Raw genomic sequence first — 27,536 nt, 5'->3', positions numbered from 1 at the left:
AAAAATATCCAGGAGTATGAAGGAAGACTTAGAGAAAGTGATCCAATCAAACGGAACAATATCCGTATCATAGGAATTCCAGAAGAAGAGAGAGAGAAAGGGCTGAAGGTGTACTTGAACAAATCATAGCTGAGAACTTTCCTGATCTGGGGAAGGAAACAGGCATTGAAATCCGAGAGGCACAGAGAACTTTCTTCAGATGTAACTTGAATCAATCTTCTGCACTAAATATCATAGTGAAACTGGCAAAATACAAGGATAAAGAGAGAACTCTGAAGGCAGCTAGGGATAAACAGGCCCTAACATACAAAGGTACACACATAAGGTTAGTAGCAGACCTATCTACTGAAACTTGGCAGGCCAGAAAACAATGGCAGGAAATCTTCAATGTGATGAACAGAAAAAAATATGCAGCCGAGAATCCTTTATCCAGCAAGTCTGTCATTCAGAATAGAAGGAGAGATAAAGGTTTTCCCAAACAAACAAAAACAGAAGGAATTCAGCACCACTAAACCAGCCCTACAAGAGATCCTAAGGGGAACTCTGTGAGTGAAATGTTGCAAGGACCACAAAGTACCAGAGACATCACTACAAGCATGAAACCTTCAGATATCACAATGACTCTAAACCCCTATCTTTCTGTAATAACACTGAATGTAAATGGACTAAATGCGCCAACCAAAAGACATAGGGTATCAGAATGGAGAAAAAAAAAACAAGACCCATCTATTTGCTATCTACAAGAGACTCATTTTATACCTGAGGACACCTTCAGATTGAAAGTGAAGGGATGGAGAACTATCTATCATGCTACTGGAAGTCAAAAGAAAGCTGGAGTAGCCATACTTATATCAGACAAACTAGACTTTAAATTAAAGGCTGTAACAAGAGATGAAGAAGGGCGTTATATAATAATCACAGGGTCTATCCATCAGGAAGAGCTAACAATTATAAATGTCTATGTGCCGAATACGGGAGGCCACAAATATATAAAACAATTACTCACAAACATAAGCAACCTTATTGATAAGAATGTGGTACTTGCAGGGGACTTTAACACTCCACTTACAACAATGGATAGATCATCTAGACAGAGGATCAATAAAGAAACAAGGGCCCTGAATGATACATTGGATCAGATGGACTTAACAGATATATTTAGAACCCTGCATCCCAAAGCAACAGAATATACTTTCTTCTTGAATGCACATGGAACATTCTCCAAGATAGATCACATACTGGGTCACAAAACAGCCCTTCATAAGTATACAAGAATTGAGATCATACCATGAACACTTTCAGACCACAACGCTATGAAGCTTGAAATTAACCACAAGGAAAAGTCTGGGAAACCTCCAAAATCATGGAAGTTAAAGAACACCCTACTGAAAAATGAATGGGTCTTTTGGGATGAGTACTGGGTGTTGTATGGAAACCAGTTTGACAATAAATTTCATATATTAAAAAAAAAAAAAGAATGAATGGGTCAACCAGGCAATTAGAGAAGAAATTTTAAAAATATGGAAACAAATGAAAATCGAAATGCAATAATCCAAACACTTTGGGATGCAGCAAAGGCAGTCCTGAGAAGAAAATACATTGCAATCCAGGCCTATGTCAAGAAACAAGAAAAATCCCAAATACAAAATCTAACAGCACACCTAAAGGAAATAGAAGCAGAACAGCAGAGATACCCCAAACCCAGCAGAAGAAGAGCAATAATAAAGATCAGAGCAGAAATAAACAATATAGAATCTAAAAAAAACTGTAGAGCAGGCCAATGAAACCAAGAGTTGGTTTTTGAAAAAATAAACAAAATTGATAAACCTCTAGCCAGGCTTCTCAAAAAGAAAAGGGAAAGGACCCAAACAGATAAAATCATGAATGAAAATGGAATGATTACAACCAATCCCTCAGAGATACAAGCAATTATCAGGGAATACTATGAAAAATTATATGCCAACAAACTGGACAACCTGGAAGAAATGGACAAATTCCTAAGCACCCACACACTTCCAAAACTCAATCAGGAGGAAATAGAAAGCTTGAACAGACCCATAACCAGCAAAGAAATTGAATCAGTTATCAAAAATCTCCCAACAAATAAGAGTCCAGGACCAGATGGCTTCCCTGGGGAATTCTACCAGACATTTAAAGCAGAGATAATACCTATCCTTCTCAAGCTGTTCCAAAAAAATAGAAAAGGAAGGAAAACTTCCAGACTCATTCTATGAAGCCAGTATTACTTTGATTTCCAAACCAGACAGAGACCCAGCAAAAAAAGAGAGCTACAGGCCAATATCCCTGATGAATATGGATGCAAAAATTCTCAACAAGATACTATCAAATAAAATTCAACAGCATATAAAAAGAATTATTCACCATGATCAAGTGGGAGTCATTCCTGGGATGCAGGGCTGGTTCAACATTCACAAATCAATCAACGTGATACATCACATTAATAAAAGATAAGAACCATATGATCCTGGCAATTGATGCAGAAAAACAATTTGACAAAACTCAGCAACGTTTCTTAATAAAAACCATCGAGAAAGTCGGGATAGAAGGAACATACTTACACATAATAAAAGCCATTTATGAAAAGCCCACAGCTAATATCATCCTCAATGGGGAAAAACTGAGAGCTTTCTCCCTGAGATCAGGAACACGACAGGGATGTCCACTCTCACCGCTGTTGTTTAACATAGTGTTGGAAGTGCTAGCATCAGCAATCAGACAACAAAAAGAAATCAAAGGCATCAAAATTGGCAAAGATGAAGTCAAGCTTTCGCTTTTTGCAGATGACATGATATTATACATGGAAAACCTGATAGCCTCCACCAAAAGTCTGCTAGAACTGTTATATGAATTCAGGAAAGTCGCAGGATACAAAATTAATGCACAGAAATCAGTTGCATTCTTATACACTAATAATGAAGCAACAGAAAGACAGATAAAGAAACTGATCCCATTCACAATTGCACCAAGAAGCATAAAATACCTAGGAATAAATCTAACCAAAGATGTAAAAGATCTGTATGCTGAAAACTATAGAAAGCTTATGAAGGAAATTGAAGAAGATACAAAGAAATGGAAAAACATTCTGTGCTCATGGATTGGAATAAATATTGTCAAAATGTCAATACTACCCAAAGCTATCTACACATTCAATGCAATCCCAATCAAAATTATACCAGCATTCTTCTCAAAGCTAGAACAAGCAATCCTAAAATTTGTGTGGAACCACAAAAGACCCCGAATAGCCAAAGTAATATTGAAGAAGAAGACCAATGTGGGAAGCATCACAATCCCAGACTTTAGCCTCTACTACAAAGCTGTAATCATCAAGACAACATGGTATTGGCACAAAAACAGACACATAGACCAAAGGAATAGAATAGACTCCAGAATTGAACCCACAAAAGTATGGCCAACTAATCTTTGACAAAGCAGCAAAGAATATTCAATGGAAAAAAGACAGTCTCTTTAACAAAGGGTGCTGGGGAAAATGGACAGCAACATGCAGAAGAATGAAACTAGACCACTTTCTTACACCATTCACAAAAATAAATTCAAAATGGATGAAGGACTTGAATGTGAGATAGGAAACCATCAAAACCCTAAAAGAGAAAGTAGGAAAAACCTCTCTGACCTCAGCCGAAGAAATTTCTTACTTGACACATCCCCAAAGGCAAGGGAATTAAAAGCAAAAATGAACAATTGGGACCTCATGAAGATAAAAAGCTTCTGCACAGCAAAGGAAACAACCAACAAAACTAAAAGGCAACCGACAGAATGAGAAAAGATATTTGCAAATGACATATCGGACAAAGGGCTAGTATCCAAAATCTATAAAGAGCTCACCAAACTCCACACCCTAAAAACAAATAATCCAGTGAAGAAATGGGCAGAAAACATGAATAGGCACATCTCTAAGGAGACATCCAGATGGCCAACAGGCACATGAAAAGATGCTCAACATCACTCCTCATCAGGGAAATACAAATCAAAACCACACTCAGATATCACCTCACGCCAGTCAGAGTGGCCAAAATGAACAAATCAGGAGACTATAGATGCTGGCGAGGATGTGGAGAAACAGGAACCCTCTTGCACTGTTGGTGGGAATGCAAATTGGTGCAGCCACTCTGGAAAACAGTGTGGAGGTTCCTCAAAAAATTAAAAATAGACCTACCCTATGACCCAGCAATGGCACTGCTAGGAATTTACCCAAGGGATACCGGAGTACTGATGCATAGGGGCACTTGTACCCCAATGTTTATAGCAGCACTCTGGACAATAGCCAAATTATGGGAAGAGCCTAAATGTCCATCAACTGATGAATGGATAAAGAAGTTGTGATTTATATATACGATGGAATACTATGTGGCAATGAGAAAGAATGAAATATGGCCTTTTGTAGCAACGTGGATGGAACTGCAGAGTGTTATGCTAAGTGAAATAAGTCATAGAGAAAGACAGATACCATATGTTTTCACTCCTATGTGGATCCTGAGAAACTTACCAGAAGACCATGGGGGAGGGGAAGGGGGGGAAAAAAGTTACAGAGAGGGAAGGAAGCAAACCATGAGAGACTCTTAAAAACTGAGAATAAACTGAGGGTAGATGGGGGGTGGGAGGGAGGGGAAAGTGGGTGATGGGTATTGAGGAGGGCACCTGTTGGGATGAGTACTGGGTGTTATATGGAAACCAATTTGATAATAAATTTCATGTAAAAAAAAAGAGAAACAATCTAAATGGTCACTAAGAAAATGTTCAAAATGTCTGTTTAAACAGAAAGGTATAGTTATGAGCTATGAACATTTATTTATGGATATTATTTGCCATACCAGGATCCTCCTACTTCTGGCACATATAGAATTTTTGGTGAAACTGAAAGACTTTTTTTTTTCCTGAAGACACTTTACTGCCACTTGTCAGAAAATTATAAAATATTCTAATATGTTAGATCCATGGTATGATTGGCACTTTCTCCAATGGGATGCCTTGCAGTGTCCAAACTGCATGGCCATAGTAGGTGGCCATGTACCACATTCTCCTCAAAATGGTAGCTCAGATACTTTCTGAGTCTCTAAATGTGAAAAGTCACTTGTCAGTCCAAATTAAGGAATTACTATGACAGAGAGAGGAGACTTTAGTAAAAAAGGGGGGATGAGAAATCAGGATAACTGGAAGCAGTTTGGCAGAATGTAGATAAAAATTTTAAAAAGGAATATGTTAATAGGTTATTATAGAGACACTTAAAAAATTTATAAGTCCTGGAAAAAAAAAGTCAAACAATGGCCTTTTCCCCTAAGTCTTTGGAAGTCTACAGCAGCCAAGGGCATGTTTGAATTTCAGAAATTCAAAGTCTCTAAAATATAGAGCTTTAACCCATGAAACATATTGAGTCAAGTAATTAACTTGAAGGCTGGTTCTGCCATTTTAACTAAATAATCACAGATAAATCCCTTGTCCTCTCTGGGCCTCAGTTTCCTCATTTGTAAAAAGGGGGCATTATTCTAAACAATCATGAAGATCTTCTTTCAGTTCTAAGTTTCTATGACTATATATTCCTATAGACCATCTAGTGAAACAAGTGGTTTCAGCACAGAATACCACTAAAAACTCAAGGGTGCCTCTCATTGTCATGTAAGCAATGAGTAATAAGTACCATGGAGTCTAGATGTCCCAGCTCCTCTTCCTTCTTGGCAGCATTTACTCTCATGTGCTCGGGTATCTTGTAGTCTGGGGCTGTCTTCAGATTGAAGTCTCCCATATACAACTGGGCCTCTTTGATGGCTTGAACATCTTTGGGATCTTCATAGTCATCCTGAGGTTTACTCTTGTACCTATCAGAAAAAAAGGCAACCCAGCCACAAACTTAACAATAAAATTCAGTTTGTCCACTATATGTATATAATCAAATTCAGGCATCAAGCAAAAGTATAATTCTGAGTGTGTGGTACTACTTTTGTCCATAGCGCCCAAGCATTTTTTTTTAAGTTAATGACTACAGACCTTCCACAGGTTACAATGGGGTTATGTAGCAATAAACTCATAGTTGAAAATACCATAAATTGAAAATGTATTCAATATACCTAACTTACCTAACATTATAGTCTAGCCTAGCCCACCTTAAACATTAGCCTACAGTTGGGAAAAATTATCAAATACAAAGTCCATTTTACAATAAAGTGTTGAATATCTCATGTAATTTATTGACTACTGTACTGAAAGTGAAAAACAGAATGGTTGTAAATGTACTGATTGCTTATCCTCATGACCGTGTGGTTGACTTAGAGCCGTGGCTCACTGCTTCTGACCAGTATCATACTGCATACATCACTAGCCTGGGAAAATATCAAAATTCAAAGTATAGTTTCTACTGAATGCATATCACTTTCACACCATTGTAAAGCCAAAAAATCATGAGTCAAACAATCAAAACTTGCAGATGATCTGTATTCTTAAGGCACCCCAAACAAAGTAACAATGAAATAAATAAAAACCAATTACCAATTGGTGCTGAAATAATCTGAATTATTCTTAGGCTTTGGTTCACTTCTAAGTGATCTATATCAAGATGGTTATTTATTCCCTCAATAGACATTAAACCATAGAGATGGAGTGGGTGTATTTTAATCACTAAAAGTTAATGTACCTTTTAAAAAATAACCTAAGTGATTGTCATTACATTATCAAAAAGAGAATCTAATTAAAAATGATATAATGAGCATATATACTTGCCTCTCTGTCCCCCCCCCCGTTCCACGAAAATGATGGGTAGAGATATTAAAGGGAATAAATCAGTAAGGCTGAGAATAAGATAGAAAGCCATAAATAAACCAGTGATAGTAATTTTAAAGACCAGAGAAAACTGTGGCCCAGAATATCCCTAAGGTAAGGTTATAAAAAGGATTTGATATGACCTTATTAGTAGATCATAGCCTCCTAGGAGGCCCCAAGCACAGAGCGGGCAGGTATGGAGCAGGTAATAGAATATTAGACATTATTTAGCAAAATTAATTAAAGGATTGAAAAGGAATTCCTGAACCAATTTAATCTTCTTCTCACTTTTCTCATTTCCACACATAAAAATGAGTAGCAACTTTTACACCTCAATTAAAACTAGAAGAATGAGGGGTGCCTGGGTGGCTCAGATGGTTAAGTGACCGAAACTTGGTTTTGGCTCAAGTCATGATCTCACGGTTTGTGAGATCAAGCCCTGCAAGGGCTCCAAGCTGACAGTGTGATAACTGCTTGGGATTCTCTCTCTCACTCTCTCTCTTTTCTTCCCTGCTTCCCAAGATAAATTTAAAAAAAAAAAACGCATTTGTTTTTAAACTGAAGAACAAATCTCTATAGAAACTGATCTCCCTGCTTGGAAACTGCTAGTGCACCTAGGATAGGGGTTGGCACACCATTGTAGGGATCTTTATTGGAAGACCCCAACCTACATAATTTTTTAAAGTGAAGTCTGCCAGTCAACATGAACATGTACACAGAGCTTGCAGTCAGCCCTTAGGAAAACAAACATATACAATAACAGAGAAAACACATATTATCTAAAGTATTAATTGACAATTGTTCCTTTGTGTAAAATAGCACTAAAAGGAAGGATTAAAATTTTTAAAAGGAAAGAAAGAGAGGTAGAAGGAAAGAAAAAGGAAGGAAATGAAGTAAGAAGGAAAGGAAAGGAAAGGAAAGGAAAGGAAAGGAAAGGAAAGGAAAGGAAAGGAAAAAAGAAAAGAACAACCAGATACTTCTGCTTTGGCTGTGTGTGAGGGAAACATGGCTTATTTATTATTCTCATGCTATAAATTATTATTATTCTCATGCTATAAATAACTAGAAAACTGAAGAAAAATTATGGAACAACTATGACATTGAAGGATAGGCAGCACAGGACTACATGCAAAAAGTGAAACAAAATAGCCAATCCTTACTGTCTCTGTTTCTGCATGGAGGAAATTAGCAAACTATGGAATAGTGTTGAGATCCCAAATATTAGTCCAGTAATCTCACTGATTAAGGATACAAAGTTCAGAGTTCAGAGAGGCCAGAGTGGTTAGAATTTTGTAGAAAAATATTAGAGCTACAAACAAAATAATGCCTTCAGAAATTCACATAGAGTTCTCTTGAGTTTTTGGCCAAGTATTAACCTATACATGTGTAATGTAAAACATCATAAAGATAAGTAAAGAACATCTAGGGAAAGTACAATTACTGGGAAATTATGAAACAAATAATTCTCATAATTTACACATTGCTGGAAATCACTCATGAATTCATCAGCTGGAGAGACCTTGTAAGGTAGGGAACATTCAGTAGAGATCCTTTAAAAAGTCATGCCTTCAAAGTGGGAAAAATAAAAGATCTAGACAGTGTCATCAATCACTCTGTCCTCATTGCCATTTATATACAACTACACCAAGGAACACAAAAATATACATTCTTTCTCAAGCACACATGGAATTTTCATGAAGACAGACTTTATGCAGGCCCATACAACCCTCAATAAATTTATAAGAATTTAAATCATGCAAACTATTTTCTGTGACCACAAAAGATTTATATTGGAAATAAAAAATATTTCTTTAAACCTCTGAATATTTGGAAATTTAACAGCATACTTAAACCACAGCCAACAAGAAATCACAAGAGATATTAGAAAATATTTTGGGAGGAACAGAGATCCTGGGAAGATGGCAGCATAGGAGGACGCTAGGCTCACGGCGCGTCCTGCTGATCACTTAGATTCCACCTACACCTGCCTAAATAACACAGAAAACCGCCAGAAGAATAGCAGAACAGTCTCCAGAGCCAAGCGCACAAGAGAGGCCCACGGAAGAGGGTAGGAAGGGTAGAGAGGCGGTGCGCGCTCCACGGACTGGAGGGAGGGAGCCGGGCTGGAGGGGTGGCCTGCCGGCCAAGCAGAGCCCCCGAGTTTGGCTTGCAAAAGCGGAGGGGCCAGACGGAGTGTGTTCCAACAGCAAGCAGGACTTGACATCTGGAAGGTTATAAGCTAACAGCTCTGCTCAGAGAACAGGAGGGCTGGAGGACAATGGGAGGGAGAGTTGTTGAGCCCTGGACAACAGAGCTCAGCTTGGCAGGGAACAAAGGCGCTGGGAAGCGACATCTCCCTCGCCCATCCCCCAGCCAAAATCCCAAAGGGAACCAGTTCCTGCCAGGGAACTTGCTTGCACCGAGCAAACACCCAATGCTGTGCATCTGTGGATCCATCCCTCTGGCGGGTCTGACTCCCTCCCAGTGCCGCAGGGCCCCTCCCGAAGCGGATCTCTGAAGGAAAAGTGAGCTGAGACTGCCCCTCCCACCCCTGTGCACCTTGCCAATCCACCCCAGCTAATACACCAGATCCCCAGCACCACAAGTCTGGCAGTGTGCAAGTAGCCCAGATGGGCCACACCACCCCACAGTGAATCCCGCCCCTAGGAGAGGGGAAGAGAAGGCACACACCAGTCTGACTGTGGCCCCAGCGGTGGGCTGGGGGCAGACGTCAGGTCTGACTGTGACTCCGCCCACCAGCTCCAGTTATACACCACAGCACAGGGGAAGTGCCCTGCAGGTCTGCACCACTCCAGGGACTATCCAAAATGATGAAACGGAAGAATTCCCCTCAAAAAAACCTCCAGGAAATAACAGCTAACGAACTGATCAAAAACAATTTAAACAATATAACAGAAAGTGAATTTAGAATGATAGTCATAAAATTAATCGCTGGCCTTGAAAACAGTATAAAGGACAGCAGAGAATCTCTTGCTACAGAGATCAAGGGACTAAGGAACAGCCAGGAAGAGCTAAAAAATGCTATCAATGAGCTGCAAAATAAAATGGAGACAACCACGGCTTGGATTGAAGAGGCAGAGGAGAGAATAGGTGAACTAGACGATGAAATTATGGAAAAAGAAGAAGCTGAGAAAAAGAGAGATAAAAAATCCAGGAGTATGAGGGGAAAATTAGAGAACTAAGTGAGGCACTAAAGAGAAATAATCTATGCATACTTGGTATTCCAGAGGAGGAAGAGAGAGGGAAAGGTGCTGAAGGTGTACTTGAAGAAATAATAGGTGAGAACTTCCCTGATCTGGGGAAGGAAAAAGGCACTGAAATCCAAGAGGCACAGAGAACTCCCTTCAGACGTAACTGGAATCAATCTTCTGCATGACATATCATAGTGAAACTGGCAAAATACAAGGATAAAGAGAAAATTCTGAAAGCAGCTAGAGATAAACGTGCTCTAACATATAAAGGGAGACCTATAAGACTCGTGACTGACTCTCTACTGAAACTTGGCAGGCCAGAAAGGAATGGCAGGAGATCTTCAATGTGATGAACATAAAAAAAATATGCAACCGAGAATCCTTTATCCAGCAAGTCTGTCATTTAGAACAGAAGGAGTGATAAAGGTCTTCCCAAACAAAAACTGAAGGAATTCATCACCACTAAACCAGCCACACAAGAGATCCTAAGGGGGATCCTGTGAGACAAAGTACCAGAGACATTGCTACAAGCATGAAACCTTCAGACATCACAATGACTCTAAACCCATATCTTTCTATAATAACGCTGAATGTAAATGGACTAAATGTGCTAACCAAAAGACATAGGGTATCAGAATGGATAAAAAAACAAGACCCATCTATTTGCTGTCTACAAGAGACTCATTTTAGACCTGAGGACACCTTCAGATTGAAAGTGAGGGGATGGAGAACTATTTATCATGCCACTGGAAGTCAAAAGAAAGCTGGAGTAGCCATACTTATATCAGACGAACTGGACTTCAAATTAAAGGCTGTAACAAGAGATGAAGAAGGGCGTTATATAATAATCACAGGGTCTATCCATCAGGAAGAGCTAACAATTATAAATGTCTATGTGCCGAATACGGGAGGCCACAAATATATAAAACAATTACTCACAAACATAAGCAACCTTATTGATAAGAATGTGGTACTTGCAGGGGACTTTAACACTCCACTTACAGAAATGGATAGATCATCTAGACACACGGTCAATAAAGAAACAAGGGCCCTGAATGATACATTGGATCAGATGGACTTGACAGATATATTGAGAACTCTGCATCCCAAAGCAACAGAATATACTTTCTTCTCGAGTGCACATGGAACATTCTCCAAGATAGATCACATACTAGGTCACAAAACAGCACTTCATAAGTATACAAGAATTGAGATCATACCATGCATACTTTCAGACCACAATGCTATGAAGCTTGAAATTAACCACAGGGAAAAGTCTGGAAAACCTCCAAAAGCATGGAAGTTAAAGAACACCCTACTAAAGAATGAATGGGTCAACCAGGCAATTAGAGAAGAAATTTAAAAATATATGGAAACAAATGAAAATGAAAATACAACAATCCAAATGCTTTGGGATGCAGCGAAGGCAGTCCTGAGAGGAAAACACATTGCGATCCAGGCCTATGTCAAGAAACAAGAAAAATCCCAAATACAAAATCTAACAGCACACCTAAAGGAAATAGAAGCAGAACAGCAGAGATACCCCAAACCCAGCAGAAGAAGAGCAATAATAAAGATCAGAGCAGAAATAAACAATATAGAATCTAAAAAAAACTGTAGAGCAGGCCAATGAAACCAAGAGTTGGTTTTTGAAAAAATAAACAAAATTGATAAACCTCTAGCCAGGCTTCTCAAAAAGAAAAGGGAAAGGACCCAAACAGATAAAATCATGAATGAAAATGGAATGATTACAACCAATCCCTCAGAGATACAAGCAATTATCAGGGAATACTATGAAAAATTATATGCCAACAAACTGGACAACCTGGAAGAAATGGACAAATTCCTAAGCACCCACACACTTCCAAAACTCAATCAGGAGGAAATAGAAAGCTTGAACAGACCCATAACCAGCAAAGAAATTGAATCAGTTATCAAAAATCTCCCAACAAATAAGAGTCCAGGACCAGATGGCTTCCCTGGGGAATTCTACCAGACATTTAAAGCAGAGATAATACCTATCCTTCTCAAGCTGTTCCAAAAAAATAGAAAAGGAAGGAAAACTTCCAGACTCATTCTATGAAGCCAGTATTACTTTGATTTCCAAACCAGACAGAGACCCAGCAAAAAAAGAGAGCTACAGGCCAATATCCCTGATGAATATGGATGCAAAAATTCTCAACAAGATACTATCAAATAAAATTCAACAGCATATAAAAAGAATTATTCACCATGATCAAGTGGGAGTCATTCCTGGGATGCAGGGCTGGTTCAACATTCACAAATCAATCAACGTGATACATCACATTAATAAAAGAAAAGATAAGAATCATATGATCCTGGCAATGGATGCAGAAAAGGCATTTGAGAAAATTCAGCATCCTTTCTTAATAAAAACCCTCGAGAAAGTCGGGATAGAAGGAACATACTTAAAGATCATAAAAGCCATTTATGAAAAGCCCACAGCTAATATCATCCTCAATGGGGAAAAACTGAGAGCTTTTTCCTTGAGATCAGGAACACGACAGGCATGTCCACTCTCACCACTGTTGTTTAACATAGTGTTGGAAGTTCTAGCATCATCAATCAGACAACAAAAGGAAACCAAAGGCATCAAAATTGGCAAAGATGAAGTTAAGCTTTCACTTTTTGCAGATGACATGATATTATACATGGAAAATCCGATAGACTCCACCAGAAGTCTGCTAGAAATGATACATGAATTCAGCAAAGTTGCAGGATACAAAATCAATGTACAGAAATCAGTTGCATTCTTATACACTAATAATGAAGCAACAGAAAGACAGATAAAGAAACTGATCCCATTCACAATTGCACCAAGAAGCATAAAATACCTAGGAATAAATCTAACCAAAGATGTAAAAGATCTGTATGCTGAAAACTATAAAAAGCTTATGAAGGTAATTGAAGAACATATAAAGAAATGGAAAAACATTCCGTGCTCATGGATTGGAAGAATAAATATTGTCAAAATGTCAATACTACCCAAAGCTATCTACACATTCAATCCAATCCCAATCAAAATTGTACCAGCATTCTTGTCGAAACTAGAACAAGCAATCCTAAAATTCATATGGAACCACAAAAGGCCCCGAATAGCCAAAGTAATTTTGAAGAAGAAGACCAAAGCAGGAGGCATCACAATCCCAGACTTTAGCCTCTACTACAAAGCTGTAATCATCAAGACAACATGGTGTTGGCACAAAAACAGACACATAGACCAATGGAATAGAATAGAAACCCCAGAACTAGACCCACAAACGTATGGCCAACTAATCTTTGACAAAGCAGGAAAGAACATCCAATGGAAAAAAGACAGTCTCTTTAACAAAGGGTGCTGGGAGAACTGGACAGCAACATGCAGAAGATTGAAACTAGACCACTTTCTCACACCATTCACAAAAATAAACTCAAAATGGATGAAGGACCTGAATGTGAGATCGGAAACCATCAAAACCCTAGAGAAGAAAGCAGGAAAAGACCTCTCTGACCTCAGCCGTAGCAGTTTCTTACTTGACACATCCCCAAAGGCAAGGGAATTAAAAGCAAAAATGAATTACTGGGACCTTATGAAGGTAAAAACTTCTACACAGCAAAGGAAACAACCAACAAAACTAAAAGGCAACCAACGGAATGGGAAAAGATATTTGCAAATGACATATCGGACAAAGGGCTAGTATCCAAAATCTATAAAGAACTCACCAAACTCCACACCCTAAAAACAAATAATCCAGTGAAGAAATGGGCAGAAAACATGAATAGACACTTCTCTAAAGAAGACATCTGGATGGTCAACAGGCACATGAAAAGATGCTCAACGTCGCTCCTCATCAGGGAAATACAAATCAAAACCACACTCAGATATCACCTCACGCCAGTCAGAGTGGCCAAAATGAACAAATCAGGAGATTATAGATGCTGGAGAGGATGTGGAGAAACGGGAACCCTCTTGCATTGTTGGTGGGAGTGCAAATTGGTGCAGCCACTCTGGAAAGCAGTGTGGAGGTTCCTCAAAAAATTAAAAATAGACCTACCCTATGACCCAGCAATAGCACTGCTAGGAATTTACCCAAGGGATACCGGAGTACTGATGCATAGGGGCACTTGTACCCCAATGTTTATAGCAGCACTCTCAACAATAGCCAAATTATGGGAAGAGCCTAAATGTCCATCAACTGATGAATGGATAAAGAAATTGTGGCTTATATACACAATGGAGTACTACGTGGCAATGAGAAAGAATGAAATATGGCCTTTTGTAGCAACATGGATGGAACTGGAGAGTGTTATGCTAAGTGAAATAAGCAATACAGAGAAAGAAAGATACCATATGTTTTCACTCTTATGTGGATCCTGAGAAACTTAACAGAAACCCATGGGGGAGGGGAAGGAAAAGAAAAAGGGAGGTTAGAGTGGGAGAGAGCCAAAGCATAAGAGACTCTTAAAAACTGAGAACACACACACATACACACACACACACACACACAAAAAGAACAAAAACAAAAAAAAAACTGAGAACAAACTGAGGGTTGACGGGAGGTGGAGGGAGGGGAGGGTGGGTGATGGGTATTGAGGAGGGCACCTTTTGGGATGAGCACTGGGTGTTGTATGGAAACCAATTTGATAATAGACTTCATATATATATAAAAAAAAAAGAAAATATTTTGGAATGAATAATGGTAAAGATACATCAGAACTGGAGAAATGTAGCTCAGTGTTTCATTTATACTTTAAATTTATACTTCCATTTATACTCTAAATGCTCATAATTATAAAAGAATTAAAGTATAAGATCAAAGCTTATAGCCTAAACTTTAAGAAGAATTAACTAAGCCCAAATTAATTAGAATAAAGGAAATGACATGGAAAGCTGACAAGCAATAGTTCTAAAAATCTATGACCAAAAGTTAGCTCCTTGAAAGGATTAATAAAATTGATAAATCTTTGGCTGGAATGACCAAGAAAAAGACAATACAAATTCATGAAATCAAGAATAAAACAGGGGACAACAGATACTAAAGAAACTAAAATAATAAGGCAACAGTATGAATTATTTTATGCCAAAAAATTTGATAACCTAGATGAAATCCACAAATTCCTTGAAAGACACAAATTACCTAAAGTGATCCAAGAGGAAATCCAAAATCTGAATAGCACTATAACAATGAAAAATTGGAATTTGCATTTATGAAGTTCTCTCAAAGAATATTCCATGTCTAGATGCCTTCACTGATAAATTCTATCAAATATTTAAGAAATCAATCATATTAGCCTACACAAAGTCTTCCAGAAAATAGAAGGAAAGCTTCTCATCTCATTGTATGAAACAGTATTATCCTGATAACAAACCAGAAAAGATATTACGTAACAATGAAACTAGAGACCAATATTCTTCATTTAAAAAGACACAAAAGCCCTTTAAAAATGCCAGCAAATCAAATGCATTTTGGAAAATATCAAAAGCCTATTTTCCTGTTTATTAAGATATGATCAACACATAACATTGTATTAGTTTAGGGTGTGCAATGTCATGATTTCATACATGTATCTATTACAAAATGTTTGCCACAGTAAGTTAACATTGATCCATACAGTTAGAATTTTTTTCTTGTGAAGAAAACTTTTTTTTTAATGTTTTTATTTATTTTTGAGACAGAGAGAGAGAGAGTGTGTGTGAGCAGAGGAGGGGCAGAGAGAGAGGGAGACACAGAATCTGAAACATCTCCAGGCTCCGAGCTGACAGCACAGAGTCCGACTAGGGGCTCAAACTCACAAACCGTGAGATCACGACCTGAGCTGAAGTCAGATGCTTAACCAACTGAGCCACCCAGGCATCCCTTGTGATGAGAACTTTTAAGACCTACCTTCTTAGCAACTTTCAAATATACAATACACTATTGGTAACTACAGTCATGATATTGTAGACTACATCTCCAGAACTTATTTATCTTATAACTGGAAGTTTGTACCATTTGACTACCTTCATCCATTTCTCCATCCCCAACTCCCCACCTCTAGCAATCACCAATCTGTCCTGTTTCAATGAGTTCAGATTTGTTAGATTGAACATATAAGGAAGATCATACAGTTTTTATTTTCCTCTGACTTATTTCACTTAGTATATGCCCTCAAAGTCCATTTGTATCATTGCAAATGGAAGCATTTCTCTCTTTTTAAGGCTAAATAATACTCCATCATATATATGTATCATAACTTCTTTATCCACTCAACCATTAAAGGAGACTTAGGTTGTTTCCGTTTCTCAACTATTGTTATTAATGCTTCAATAAACATGGTAGTGCAGATATCTCTTCAAAGTCCAATTTTCATTTTCTTTGGCTATATATCCATAAGTGAGATTGCTGGACCATGTGGTAGTCTTATTTTTAATTGTTTTAGGAAATTCCATACTGTTTTCCATAGTGGCTGCACAAATTTATGTTTTCATCAACAGTGTACAAGCTTTCCTTTTCTCCACATTTTTGCCAATGCTTATCTCTTATCTTTTTGATAATAGGTATTCAACAGGTGTGAGGTGATATCTTGTTGTGATTTTGATTTGCATTTCCCTGATGATTAGTGATGTTCAGCACCTCTCCATGTATATGATGGCCTTTTGTAGGTCTCTTTTGAAAACTGTCCACATAAGTCCTCTGCCCACATTTAAATCTGTTTGGGTTTTGGGTGGGTTTTTGTTGTTGTTGTTTTGTTTTGTTTGTTTGTTTTGTTGCTATTAAGTTGTAAGAGTTCTCTATATATTTTGGATATTAACTCCTTATCACATGTATGATTGTGAATACATTCCCTAAGTTGCCCTTTCATTTTTTTGATGGTTGCCTTCACTGTAGAGAAGCTTTTTAGTTTGTTGTAGTTGCACTTATTTATTTTCATTTTTGTTGCCTTTGCTTTTGGTGTCAAACCTAAAAAATCATTGACAAGACCAATGTTGAGGGTCTTACCATCTAGACTTTCTTCTAGGAGTTTTATGGTTTCAGGTCTTACATTCAAGTTGTTAATTCATTTTTCATTGATTTTCATGTTATGGTGAGAGACACTGGTCCAGTGTTATTCTTTTGTATGTGGCAGTTCAGTTTTCCCAACACCATTTACTGGAAAGACTGTCCTTTCCCCATTTTATATTCTTGGTTCCTTGTCATAAACTGACCACATACAAATGGGTTTATTTCTGGTCTCTATTCTATTTAATTGAATGTCTGTTTTTATGCTGATGTCATACTGTTTTGATTGCTATAGCTCTGTAATATAGTTTGAAGTCAAGGAGTATATTTCTAGTTTTGTTTTTATTTCTCAAGATGGCTTTGGCTATTCAGGGTCTTTTGTGGTTCTGTGCAATATTTTAGGATTTCTTTTACTATTTCTGTGAAAATGCCTTTGGAATTTTGATAGTGATTGCTGAAGCTATAAATTCCTTTGGATAGTATGGACATTTTAACAATATTAAGATGCTTCATGCATGAAATATCTTTCCATTTATTTATGTCTTCTTCAATTTCTTTCAAAGTGTACTGATATTTCATTTCCTTTGTTAAATTTATTCCTATGTATTTATTCTTTTTGATGCTATTGTGATGGAATTGTTTTCCTAATTTCTCTGAGAGTTCATTGTTAATGTATAGAAACACTGATTTTTATATATTTATTGTATCTTGCCACTTTACTGAATTCATTTATTAGTTCTAATGGTATTTTTGTGGAGTCTTTAGGAGATATATAGATAGATAGATAGATAGATAGATAGATAGAGATATAAATATATAGATATAGATATATAATGTCATCTGCAAATAGAAAGATGTACTTCTTCCTTCCTAATTTTGATTTTTCCCCCTAACTGTTCTAACTATGACTTATACTACTGTGTTAAAAACAAGTAGCAAGAGTGAACATCTTTGTTCCTGATTTCAGAAGGAAAGCTTTCAGATTTTTGCCATTGAGTATGATGTTAGCTGACAGCTTGTCATACTGTGGCCTTTATTTTGCTGAGATATATTTCTGCTATATCAAATTTGGTGAGAATTTTTATCATGAGTAGATGTTGAATTTTGTTAAATGCTTTTTCTCCATATATTGAGATGATTATATGATTTTTGATGGTTTGCACAAGCACAAAGTTCTGAGAGACAACTGAGCTCAGGTTGATATAATCCAAGATGTCAATAGAGGAAGACCTTGAACCCATATCTTCCACAGACACACCAAATCTACACTTACTTATAAAGCAATTCCTTCTGAAGAAGAACTGAGGACTCACTTAACAGCTTCTACACAATAAAAGATATACCACACAGAGAACAGCAAGAGACATGAAGACACAGTAACAAAGGGAACTTTGCTTTGTTGAATGTTAATTGGCCATATAGTTGTGGTTTCATATCTGGGTTTTCTGTTCTGTTCTATTTGTGTGTGTGTGTGTGTGTGTGTGCCAGTACCATACTGTCTTGATCACTACAGCTTTGTAATATAACTTGAAGTCTGGAATTGTGATGCCTTCAGCTTTGCTTTTTTTTTTTTTTTCCAAGATTGCTTTGGCTATTTGGGGTCTTTTGTGTTTCTATACAAATTTTAGAATTTTTCTAGCTCTGTGAAAAATGCTGGTGGTATTTTGGTAGAGATTGCATTAAAGGTGTAGATTGCTTTGGGTAGTGTCATTTTTTTTTTTTAATTTTTTTTTTCAACATTTTTAATTTATTTTTGGGACAGAGAGAGACAGAGCATGAATGGGGGAGGGGCAGAGAGAGAGGGAGACACAGAATCTGAAACAGGCTCCAGGCTCCGAGCCATCAGCCCAGAGCCTGACGCGGGGCTCAAACTCACAGACCACGAGATCGTGACCTGGCTGAAGTCGGACGCTTAACCGACTGCGCCACCCAGGCGCCCCATGGTAGTGTCATATTTTAACAATATTTATTCTTCCAATCCATAAGCATGGAATGTTTTTCCATATCTTTGTGTCATCTTCAATTCCTTTTATCAATGTTTTTAGTTTTCAGAGTACAGATATTTTGCCTCTTTGGTTAGGTTTATTCCTAGGTATCTTATGGTTTTTAGTGCAATTGTGAATGGGACTAATTCCTTGATTTCTCTTTCTGCTGCTTCATTATTGGTATATAGAAATGAAACAGATTTCTGTACATTGATTTTTGATCCTGCAACTTTGCTAAATTCATATATTAGTTCTAGAAATTTTTAGGTAGAGTCTTTAGGGTTTTCTATACAGATTATCATGTCATCTGCAAATAGTGAAAGTATGACTTCTTCCTAGCCAATTTGGATGTCTTTTATTTCTTTGTGTTGTCTGACTGCTGTGGCTAGAAATTTAACAAAACAAACAAAACAAACAAACATAGGTGAGAAAAAGAGGAAAACCAAGAAACAGACTCTTAACTATAGAGAACAAACTGATGGTTACCAGAGGGGAGGTAGATGGAGGGATGGATTAATTAGGTGATTGGGATTAAGGAGGGCATTAATGGTGATTAATGGGTTAATTAAGGAGGACACTTGTTGTGATAAGTGCCAGGTGTTGTATGTAAATGTTGAATCACCATATTGTACACCTGAAACCAATATTACACTGTGTTAACCAGCTGGAATTTAAAGAAAAACTTGGAAGAAAATAAAAACTACTACAGGCTAATATCCCTGATGAACACAGATACAAAAATCCTCAAGTAAATATTAGCAAACTGAATTCAACAATACATTAAAAGGATATTCACCAAGACCAAGTAGGATTTATTTTGAGGATGCAAGGATGGTTCTATATTCACAAACTAATCAATGTCATTCACCACATTAACAAAATAAAGTATAAAAATCATATGATCATCTCAATAGGTACAGAAAAAGCATCTGACAAAATTCACCATCCACTCATGATAAGAACTCTAAACAAAGTGACTGCAGAGGGAACATACCTTTACATAATAAAGGTATATATGAAAAAGCCATGGCTAACATCATACTCAATGGTAAAAAACTGAGAGCTTTTCCTCCAGGATGAGGAACAAGAGAGAGAGATATCCCCTCTCAGCCCTTTTATTCAGCATAGTACTGGAAGTCCTAACCACAGCACTCATATAAGAAAAAAGAAAATGTATCTAAATTGGTAAGGAAGAAGCAAAACTGTCACTATTTGCAGATGATACGATACTATACATAGAAAACCCTCAAAACTCCATCAAAAAACTATTAGAAGTAATAAGTGAATTTAATAAAGCCACAGGATACAAAATTAATATGGAGGAATTTGTTGCATTTTTATACATTAATAACAAATTATCAGAAAGAGAAATTAAGAAAACACTCCATGAGGATGTAAATGAAAAGAATTATCATGCACTCTTGGTAAGAACGCAAATTGGTGCAACCACTGTGGAAAATAGTATGGATGTTCCTCAAAAAAAATAGAAATACCTTATAATTAAATAATTCCACTACTGGGTATTTACCCAAAGAAAACAAGACACTAATTTAAAAAGATATAGGCACCCCTAAATTTATTGCAGTATTATTTACAAAAAAAAATATGGCAGCAACCTAAGTGTCCATCCATAGATGATGGATTAATTAAGTGGTACCATATATATATAAACACACACACACACACACACACACACACACCACATACAAGAGAATATTACTCAGCTATAAAAAAGAATGCGATCTTGCCATTTCCAACAACACAGATGGACCTAGAGGGTATTATGCTAAATGAAATAAGTCAGACAGAGAAAGACAGATATATGATTTCACTTCTATGTGGAATCTAAAAACCAAATGTACAAAAAACAACAAAAAAACAAAAACAGGTCCATAAGTACAGAAAACAAACTATGGTTACCAGAGCAGACAGGGGTAGGGAACTGGGAAAATAGGTGAATGGGAGTGGTAGGTACAGGCTTGCAGTTATGGAATGTATAAACTACAGGGATGAAAGTTACAACATGGGCAATACAGTCAATGGTGTTGTAATAGTGTATGGTGACAGATAGTAGCTACACCTATGAGCACTGCATAATGTATAGAGTTGTTGAATCGCTATGTCGTACACCGGAGTGTGTCAACCACACTTCAGGTAAAAAATAAGGATTAAACAGAATTAGCATATCAGACCCAGCAAATCCACTCCTAGGTATCTATCCAAGAGAATTGAAAACACATGTCTACTCAAAAGTTACACAAATGTTAACAGTAGCAATATTCATAATTGTGAAACAGTAGAAATAACCTAAATGTGTTTCCACTGATGAACTGATAAATATGACATGGATTATTTATTATTCATAAAAAGGAATGAAGTATTGAGGTGCCTGCGTGGTTCAGTCAGTTAAGTGTCTGACTCTTGATTATTGGCTCAGGTCATGATCCACAGTTTGAGAGTTCAAATCCTGCCTCAGGCTCTGTGCTGACAGCATGGAGCCTGCTTGGGATTTTGTCTCCCTCTCTTTCTGCCCCTCTTCCCCGCTCTCTCTCTCAAAATAATAAACATTAAAAATATTATTAAAAAAGAGGAGTGAGGCATACATGTTACAACATGGATGAAATAAAAAGATGTACTAAGTGAAAAAAGCCAGTCACAAAGACCACAGAACCCATTATATATATAATTTCCAGAATAGACAAATCTATAGAGACAAAAAGTAGTTGCTTAGGGCTAAGAATGGGAGTTTGTGAAAATGGAGAGTGAATGCTAATGAGTAGGGTTTTGTGGGGTGGGCAGATAACGATATTAGAAAATAGTGATAATGGTTATGAAAGTCTGAATATACAAAAAAACCACATTGAATTGGACAGGAAATGAGCAAATTGTATGATATGTAAATTATATCTCCATAAAGTTGCTATAAAAAATTAGGAAATACAGATAAGAAAAAAGAAAAAAACACCTGTAAGGTCCATAATCCTATCACTCCCAAATTATACTGTTGCCCTATGTGCTTTTTCATTAATAATATAGTGTAAACATCTTTCCATGTCAATTAACCCACCTCAACATAAAACAAAAGAGAGAGAGAGAGAGAGAGATTGAGTCTAGACCAGGGTGAACATCTCCTACATGAGAAGACACTCCATAAAGACTGGGAGAGATGGCTGTTTTATCTAATGTGCAGAAACCAACACGTGGAGTCAAGGACAATGAAGAAACAGAAAAATATGTTCCAAAACAAAAGAACAAGATAAAACTCTAGAAAAAGACCTTAATGAAATAAAGAAAAGTGATTTACCTGATAAAGAGTTTAATATAATGTTTATAAAGACACTCACCGAGGTTGGGAAAACAACGTATAAACAAAGTGAATATTTCAGCAAAGTGATAGAAAACATAAGAAAGCACCAAATAGAAAACATGGAGGTGAAGAATACAATAATTGAACTGAAACATTTACAAATGGTGTTCAACACCAAACTAGATCAAGCAGAAGAAAAGACTGATAAAGTCAAAAGCAGAGCAGTGGAATTCATCTAATCAGAGGAGCAAAAGAAAAAAGAATTAAAAAGAGTAAAGATAAGTTAAGGGACTTATGAGACATCATCAAACAAATTAATATGCACATTATAGGGGTCCCAAAAAGAGAAAGGTGAGCAGAAGTCTTATTCAAAGAAAGAATGGCTGAGGGGTACCTGGGTGGCTCAGTCAGTTGAGCATCCAGCTTCAGCTCAGGTCATGATCTCACAGTTCATGGATTGGAGCCCTGCATCAGGCTCTACACTGGCAGTGAGGTGCCTACTTGTGATTCTCTCTCTCTCTCCCTCTCTCTGCCCCTCCCCGACTTGTGCTCTTTCTCAAAATAAATAAATACACTTTAAAAATTAAAAAGAGAGAAAGAATGGCTGAAAAATTCTTTAACCTGGGGAAAGAAATAGACCTCCAGATCCAGGATGCCCAGAAAGTTTAAAACAAATAAATCCAAAAAGACCCATGCCAAAACACAGTATAATAAATTGTCAAAAATTAAAAACAAGGAGAAAATCTTTTTAAAACAGCAAGAGAAATACAAATTTTTACATATAAAGGAAGCCCTATAAGACTATAAGCAGATTTTTAACAGAAACTTTGTAGGCCAGAAGGGAGTGGCAGGATAAATTCAAGATGCTAAAAGAAAAAGACTGTCAACCAAAAATAACCTAACAAGCAAAGTTATCCTTCAGCATTGGGGAAATAGAGTTTTTCAGACAAAGAAATGTTGAAGAAGTTCATCACCACTAGCCCAACCTTTTAAGAAATGCTAAAGGCATTTCTTCTACCTGAAGTAAAAGGACACTAACTAGTAATAGGAAAACATATATAAGTATAAATTTCATTGATAAAGGCAGATATATAGTTAAATTCAGAACTTTAATGTTTTAATGGTGGTAGGTAAATCACTTATCAATTTAGTATAAAGGTTAAAAGACAAAAAATATTAAAAAATAACAATAACTACAATGGTTTGTTAATGGATATATAGGGTAAAGATGTGAACTGTGATATTAAAAGCAAAGTGTTGGGGGGTGTTAAACATACAGTTTTAACATGTGTTCAAAGTTTTTATCAGGTTAAAATACACCAATATGTTTTATGTTAAGTCTCACAGTAACCACAAAGCAAAAACCTATAATAGATACAAACAGCATAAAGAGAAGGTATCCAAGCATACAACAACAGTGAGGTCATCCAGGCAAAAAAATCAGTAAGGAAATATGGGAATTAAATGACATGTTAGACCAGATGGACTTAACACATATTTACAGGCATTCTATTCAATAGTAGCAGAATACACATTCTTAAATGCACATGCAACATTCCCTAGGATAAATCATATTAGGCCACAAAACAAGTCTTAATTAATTTAAGAAACCTAAAATCATATCAAATATCTTATCTAAGCACAACGGTATAAATTAGAAATCAATTACAAGAAGGAAACTTTAGAATTCATAAATATCTGGAGATTAAACAATGCACTCCGAACAACCAAGAAAACATCAAAAGAGAAATCAAAAATGCCTTGTAATAAGTGAAAATAGAAATACAACATACCTAAACTTACAGGATTCAAGAAGAGCAGTTCTAACAAGGAAGTTTATAGTGATAAATGCATACATCAAGAAACAAGAGAAATCTTAAATAACCAATTTAACCTTATACCTCAAGAAACTAGAAAAAAAGCACAAAGTGAATGGAAAGAAAGAAATAACAAAACTCAGAGCAGAAATAAATGACATGAGATTTAAGAGACAGTAGGAGAGATCAATGAAACTAAGAGTGGGGTATTTTTTAAGATATAAAAAAATTGACTAACTTTTAGCTGGACTCATCAAAGAAAGAACTTAAATAAAATCAGAAATCAAGAAGGAGATATTACAACTGATACCACAGAAACACAAAGGATCCTAAGAGACTACTATGAATAATTATACACCACCAAATTGGACCACCTAAAGAAATGAAGAAGTTCCTAAAAATATACAACCTATCAAGACCAAATCATGAAGAAACAGAAAACCTGAGCAGATCAATTACTAGTAAAAAGATTGAACCAGTAATCAAAAACCTCCCCACAAACAAAAGCCCAGGACCATATGGCTTCAATGATGAGTTCTGTCAAATATTTAAAGAATTAATAAAAATTCTGCTCAAACTCTTCCAAAAATAAGAAAAGAGGAGGGAAGAGTTACAATTTTTTTTATGAGGCCAGCATTACTCTGATACCAAAACCAGACAAGAATACTACAAAAAAAAAAAAAAAAATTCCAGCAATATTTTTAAAAGGAGAATACACCATGATCAAGTGAAATTTATCCTAGGAATGCTGATTTAACATTTGATATCAGTAACAGTGACTCACAATATTAAAGAATAAAAATTTTAAAGCATATGATCATCTCAGTATGCATATAAGAATTATTTGATAAAATTCAATACTTATCCTTGATAAAAATAATAAATTAATTTTTTTTCAATAAACTAAGAACAAAAGGGAATTTCATCAATCTGATACTGTGCTTCTAAAGAGCTGATATCACATTTCATAAAGAAAGACTTAATGTTTCTCCTTAGATTAGAAAAAAGACAAGGATGTTTTTACCCCACCATTTTTATTGTATGCATTGTACAATATCATTGTACATATGCATTGTAGTGCATATCCTAGACAGCACAATGAGTCAAAAAATAAAAGACAGAGATTGGAAAGGAAGAATCTGTTTTACTCACATACAACATGACCATGAAGTTACTAGACCTAGTAAATGAGTTTAGCAAGATCACTGGATTAAGATAAATATAATAAAATCAGTGGAAAGAATTTCCACCTCTAGGAAGATGGAATAGACTTACATATTCTTATTTTTCCTGGCAAGTGCAAATAAAACCCCTAAACATTATATTTAAAAGATAAGTTTCTGAAAAGTGAAAAGAAGATAGACTACAAAGAACCTTAGGACCCAAAGAAGTATATGATGGTAAGATCTCTAGACTTTCTTTTTGCCTTATATATCTCAACTTGGAGCTAAAGAAAATAGCAACTAGAAACACCATGGGGTTTAGACAATAAAAGCCCAACAAAATCTTGCTCTTCCTAGCTACAGGATCAATAAAAGAAAAGAATAGTAAGACCGAAAACTTTTAGATAATAAATGCTCTGAACTCTAGCCACACAGCACACATACACACAAATGTGGCCTACCTCCGCCCTGCCAGCAAATGTCAAGTGGGGACTCTACACTTTTACCACCACCAGGTTTTAACAAGGCAACACAACCCCTACAGAGATGGTGTTAAAGGTGAGCCCTGGGAACAGGACTTCATCTCATTATGAATATAGAATATATCCTGCTAAAGTCAGAGAAAGCCAGCTAAAACTGAATGTATAAATAAGATTCAGAGTCTCATAACATAATACCCCAAATGTCCATATTATAATAAAAAATCATTTGTCATACAAAGAATCAGGATTATCTTAACTTGAATAAGAAAAGACAATTACTAGTTGCCAACCCCAACATGATAGAGATGTTAGAATAATCTGGCAAGGATTTTAAAGCAGCCATCATAAAGTGCTTCAACAACTGATTAGGAAGATGCTTGAAACAGATGAAAAAATAGAGTCTCAGAAAGAAATGAAAGATACAAGGAAAAACTAAATAGAAATTTTAGAACTGAAAAGTACAGTAACCAAATAAAACTTAATGAATGGGCTCAACACCAGAATGAAGGATACAGAGGAAAGAATCAATGAATTTGAAGATACAACAATAGAAATTACCCAATCTGAACCCCCCCTCAAAGACACTACAAACAAATAAACAACAAAAATTAAAAAGAAAAAAGCACACAAAGCCTCAGGGATCTAACATTTGTGATATTGAAATCCAAGAAAGGAAAGAAAAAGAGGACAGGGCTTCAAAAATCTATGTGAAATAATAGATGAAAACCTTCCAAATTTGGTCAGAGATACAAGCATACAGATTCAAGATGTTTTAATGAATCCCAAAAAGGATAAATTAAAAGATGTACCAAGACACATAATGGTCAAACTTCTGACAACTAAGGACAAAAAAAAAAAAAAAACCTTGAAAGCAAAAAGAGAAAAATAATACCTTATATGAAGGGGGGAAACAATTTGAATGACAGAAGATTGATCATAAGAAACCATGGAGGCCAGGCTGACAGAAAGAAGCACAACACTTTTTGCATGTTGAAAAGAACTGTCAACACAGAATTTTATGTCTAGTAAGAATATCCTTCCAGAATGAAGACGAAATCAAGCTATTCACAAATGAAGAAAAACTAAGAAATTGTCACTGGCATACCAACCCTAAAAGAATGACTAAAGGAAGTTTTCTAACCATAAATGAAATGATAGAAGAGGGAACTCTGGAACATGAAGAAGGAAGAGATTAAAATGTTAATGGTGAAAATACTGGCAAAAACATTTTACATCTACTATTGTCTAAGTTATGTTTAATGTTTAAAAAACTGTGACACTGTCTGATGTAGTGCTAAAATGTGTGAAAATATTTATACAATTATATTATAAACAAAGGAAACAAGCGGCAATGGGAGGGGTAACGAGACATAAATGCAGGTAAGGTTTCTACATTTCATTCAAGCTGATAAAATGTCAACTTGTGGACTGTGTTGTGCGTACATAATGTAATACCTAGAGTAAATGCTAAAAAGCTGTACAAGTGATATTCTCAAAAACACTATAATCACTTTGAAACTCTAAAATATTCAAGTAAACCACAGGAAAGCATGAAAAAGAAAACAGAAAACCAAAAAACAGAGAACAGAAAACAAAATATAAAATAGTAGATATAAGCCTGAAATATCAATACTAACATGTGTTAATACATAAGTAAATACATGTGTAAATCATATAAGTGTAAGTGGCTAAATACAACAATTGAAGAACTGAGATTAACTGAGTAGGTTAAAAAAACATTACTATATACTGCCAATAAAACACCAACTTCAAACCGAATAATATAGGTAGGCTGAAGAGC

The 27,536-nt window shown here is 36.2% G+C and overlaps 1 protein-coding gene across 3 annotated transcripts in view; it reads right to left on the bottom strand.

The window, feature by feature from the left end:
- The window catches only part of CFAP44 (cilia and flagella associated protein 44), a 158,351-nt gene that overhangs the window by 34,124 nt on the left and 96,691 nt on the right, over positions 1-27,536 (bottom strand). For all 3 annotated transcript variants that reach the window (XR_009262176.1, XM_058731393.1, XM_058731394.1), the window contains one exon: positions 5,675-5,852. Coding sequence is in view for 2 of the 3 variants with exons in the window: in XM_058731393.1 (XP_058587376.1) it covers positions 5,675-5,852 (178 nt within the window). In the remaining variant the exon portion in view is untranslated. The remainder of the gene's footprint in view (positions 1-5,674; positions 5,853-27,536) is intronic.

Source organism: Neofelis nebulosa, chromosome 5 (assembly GCF_028018385.1).
Source record: "Neofelis nebulosa isolate mNeoNeb1 chromosome 5, mNeoNeb1.pri, whole genome shotgun sequence".
NCBI classification, from domain to species: domain Eukaryota; kingdom Metazoa; phylum Chordata; class Mammalia; order Carnivora; family Felidae; genus Neofelis; species Neofelis nebulosa.
This window is presented reverse-complemented; position numbering and strand designations above follow the sequence as displayed.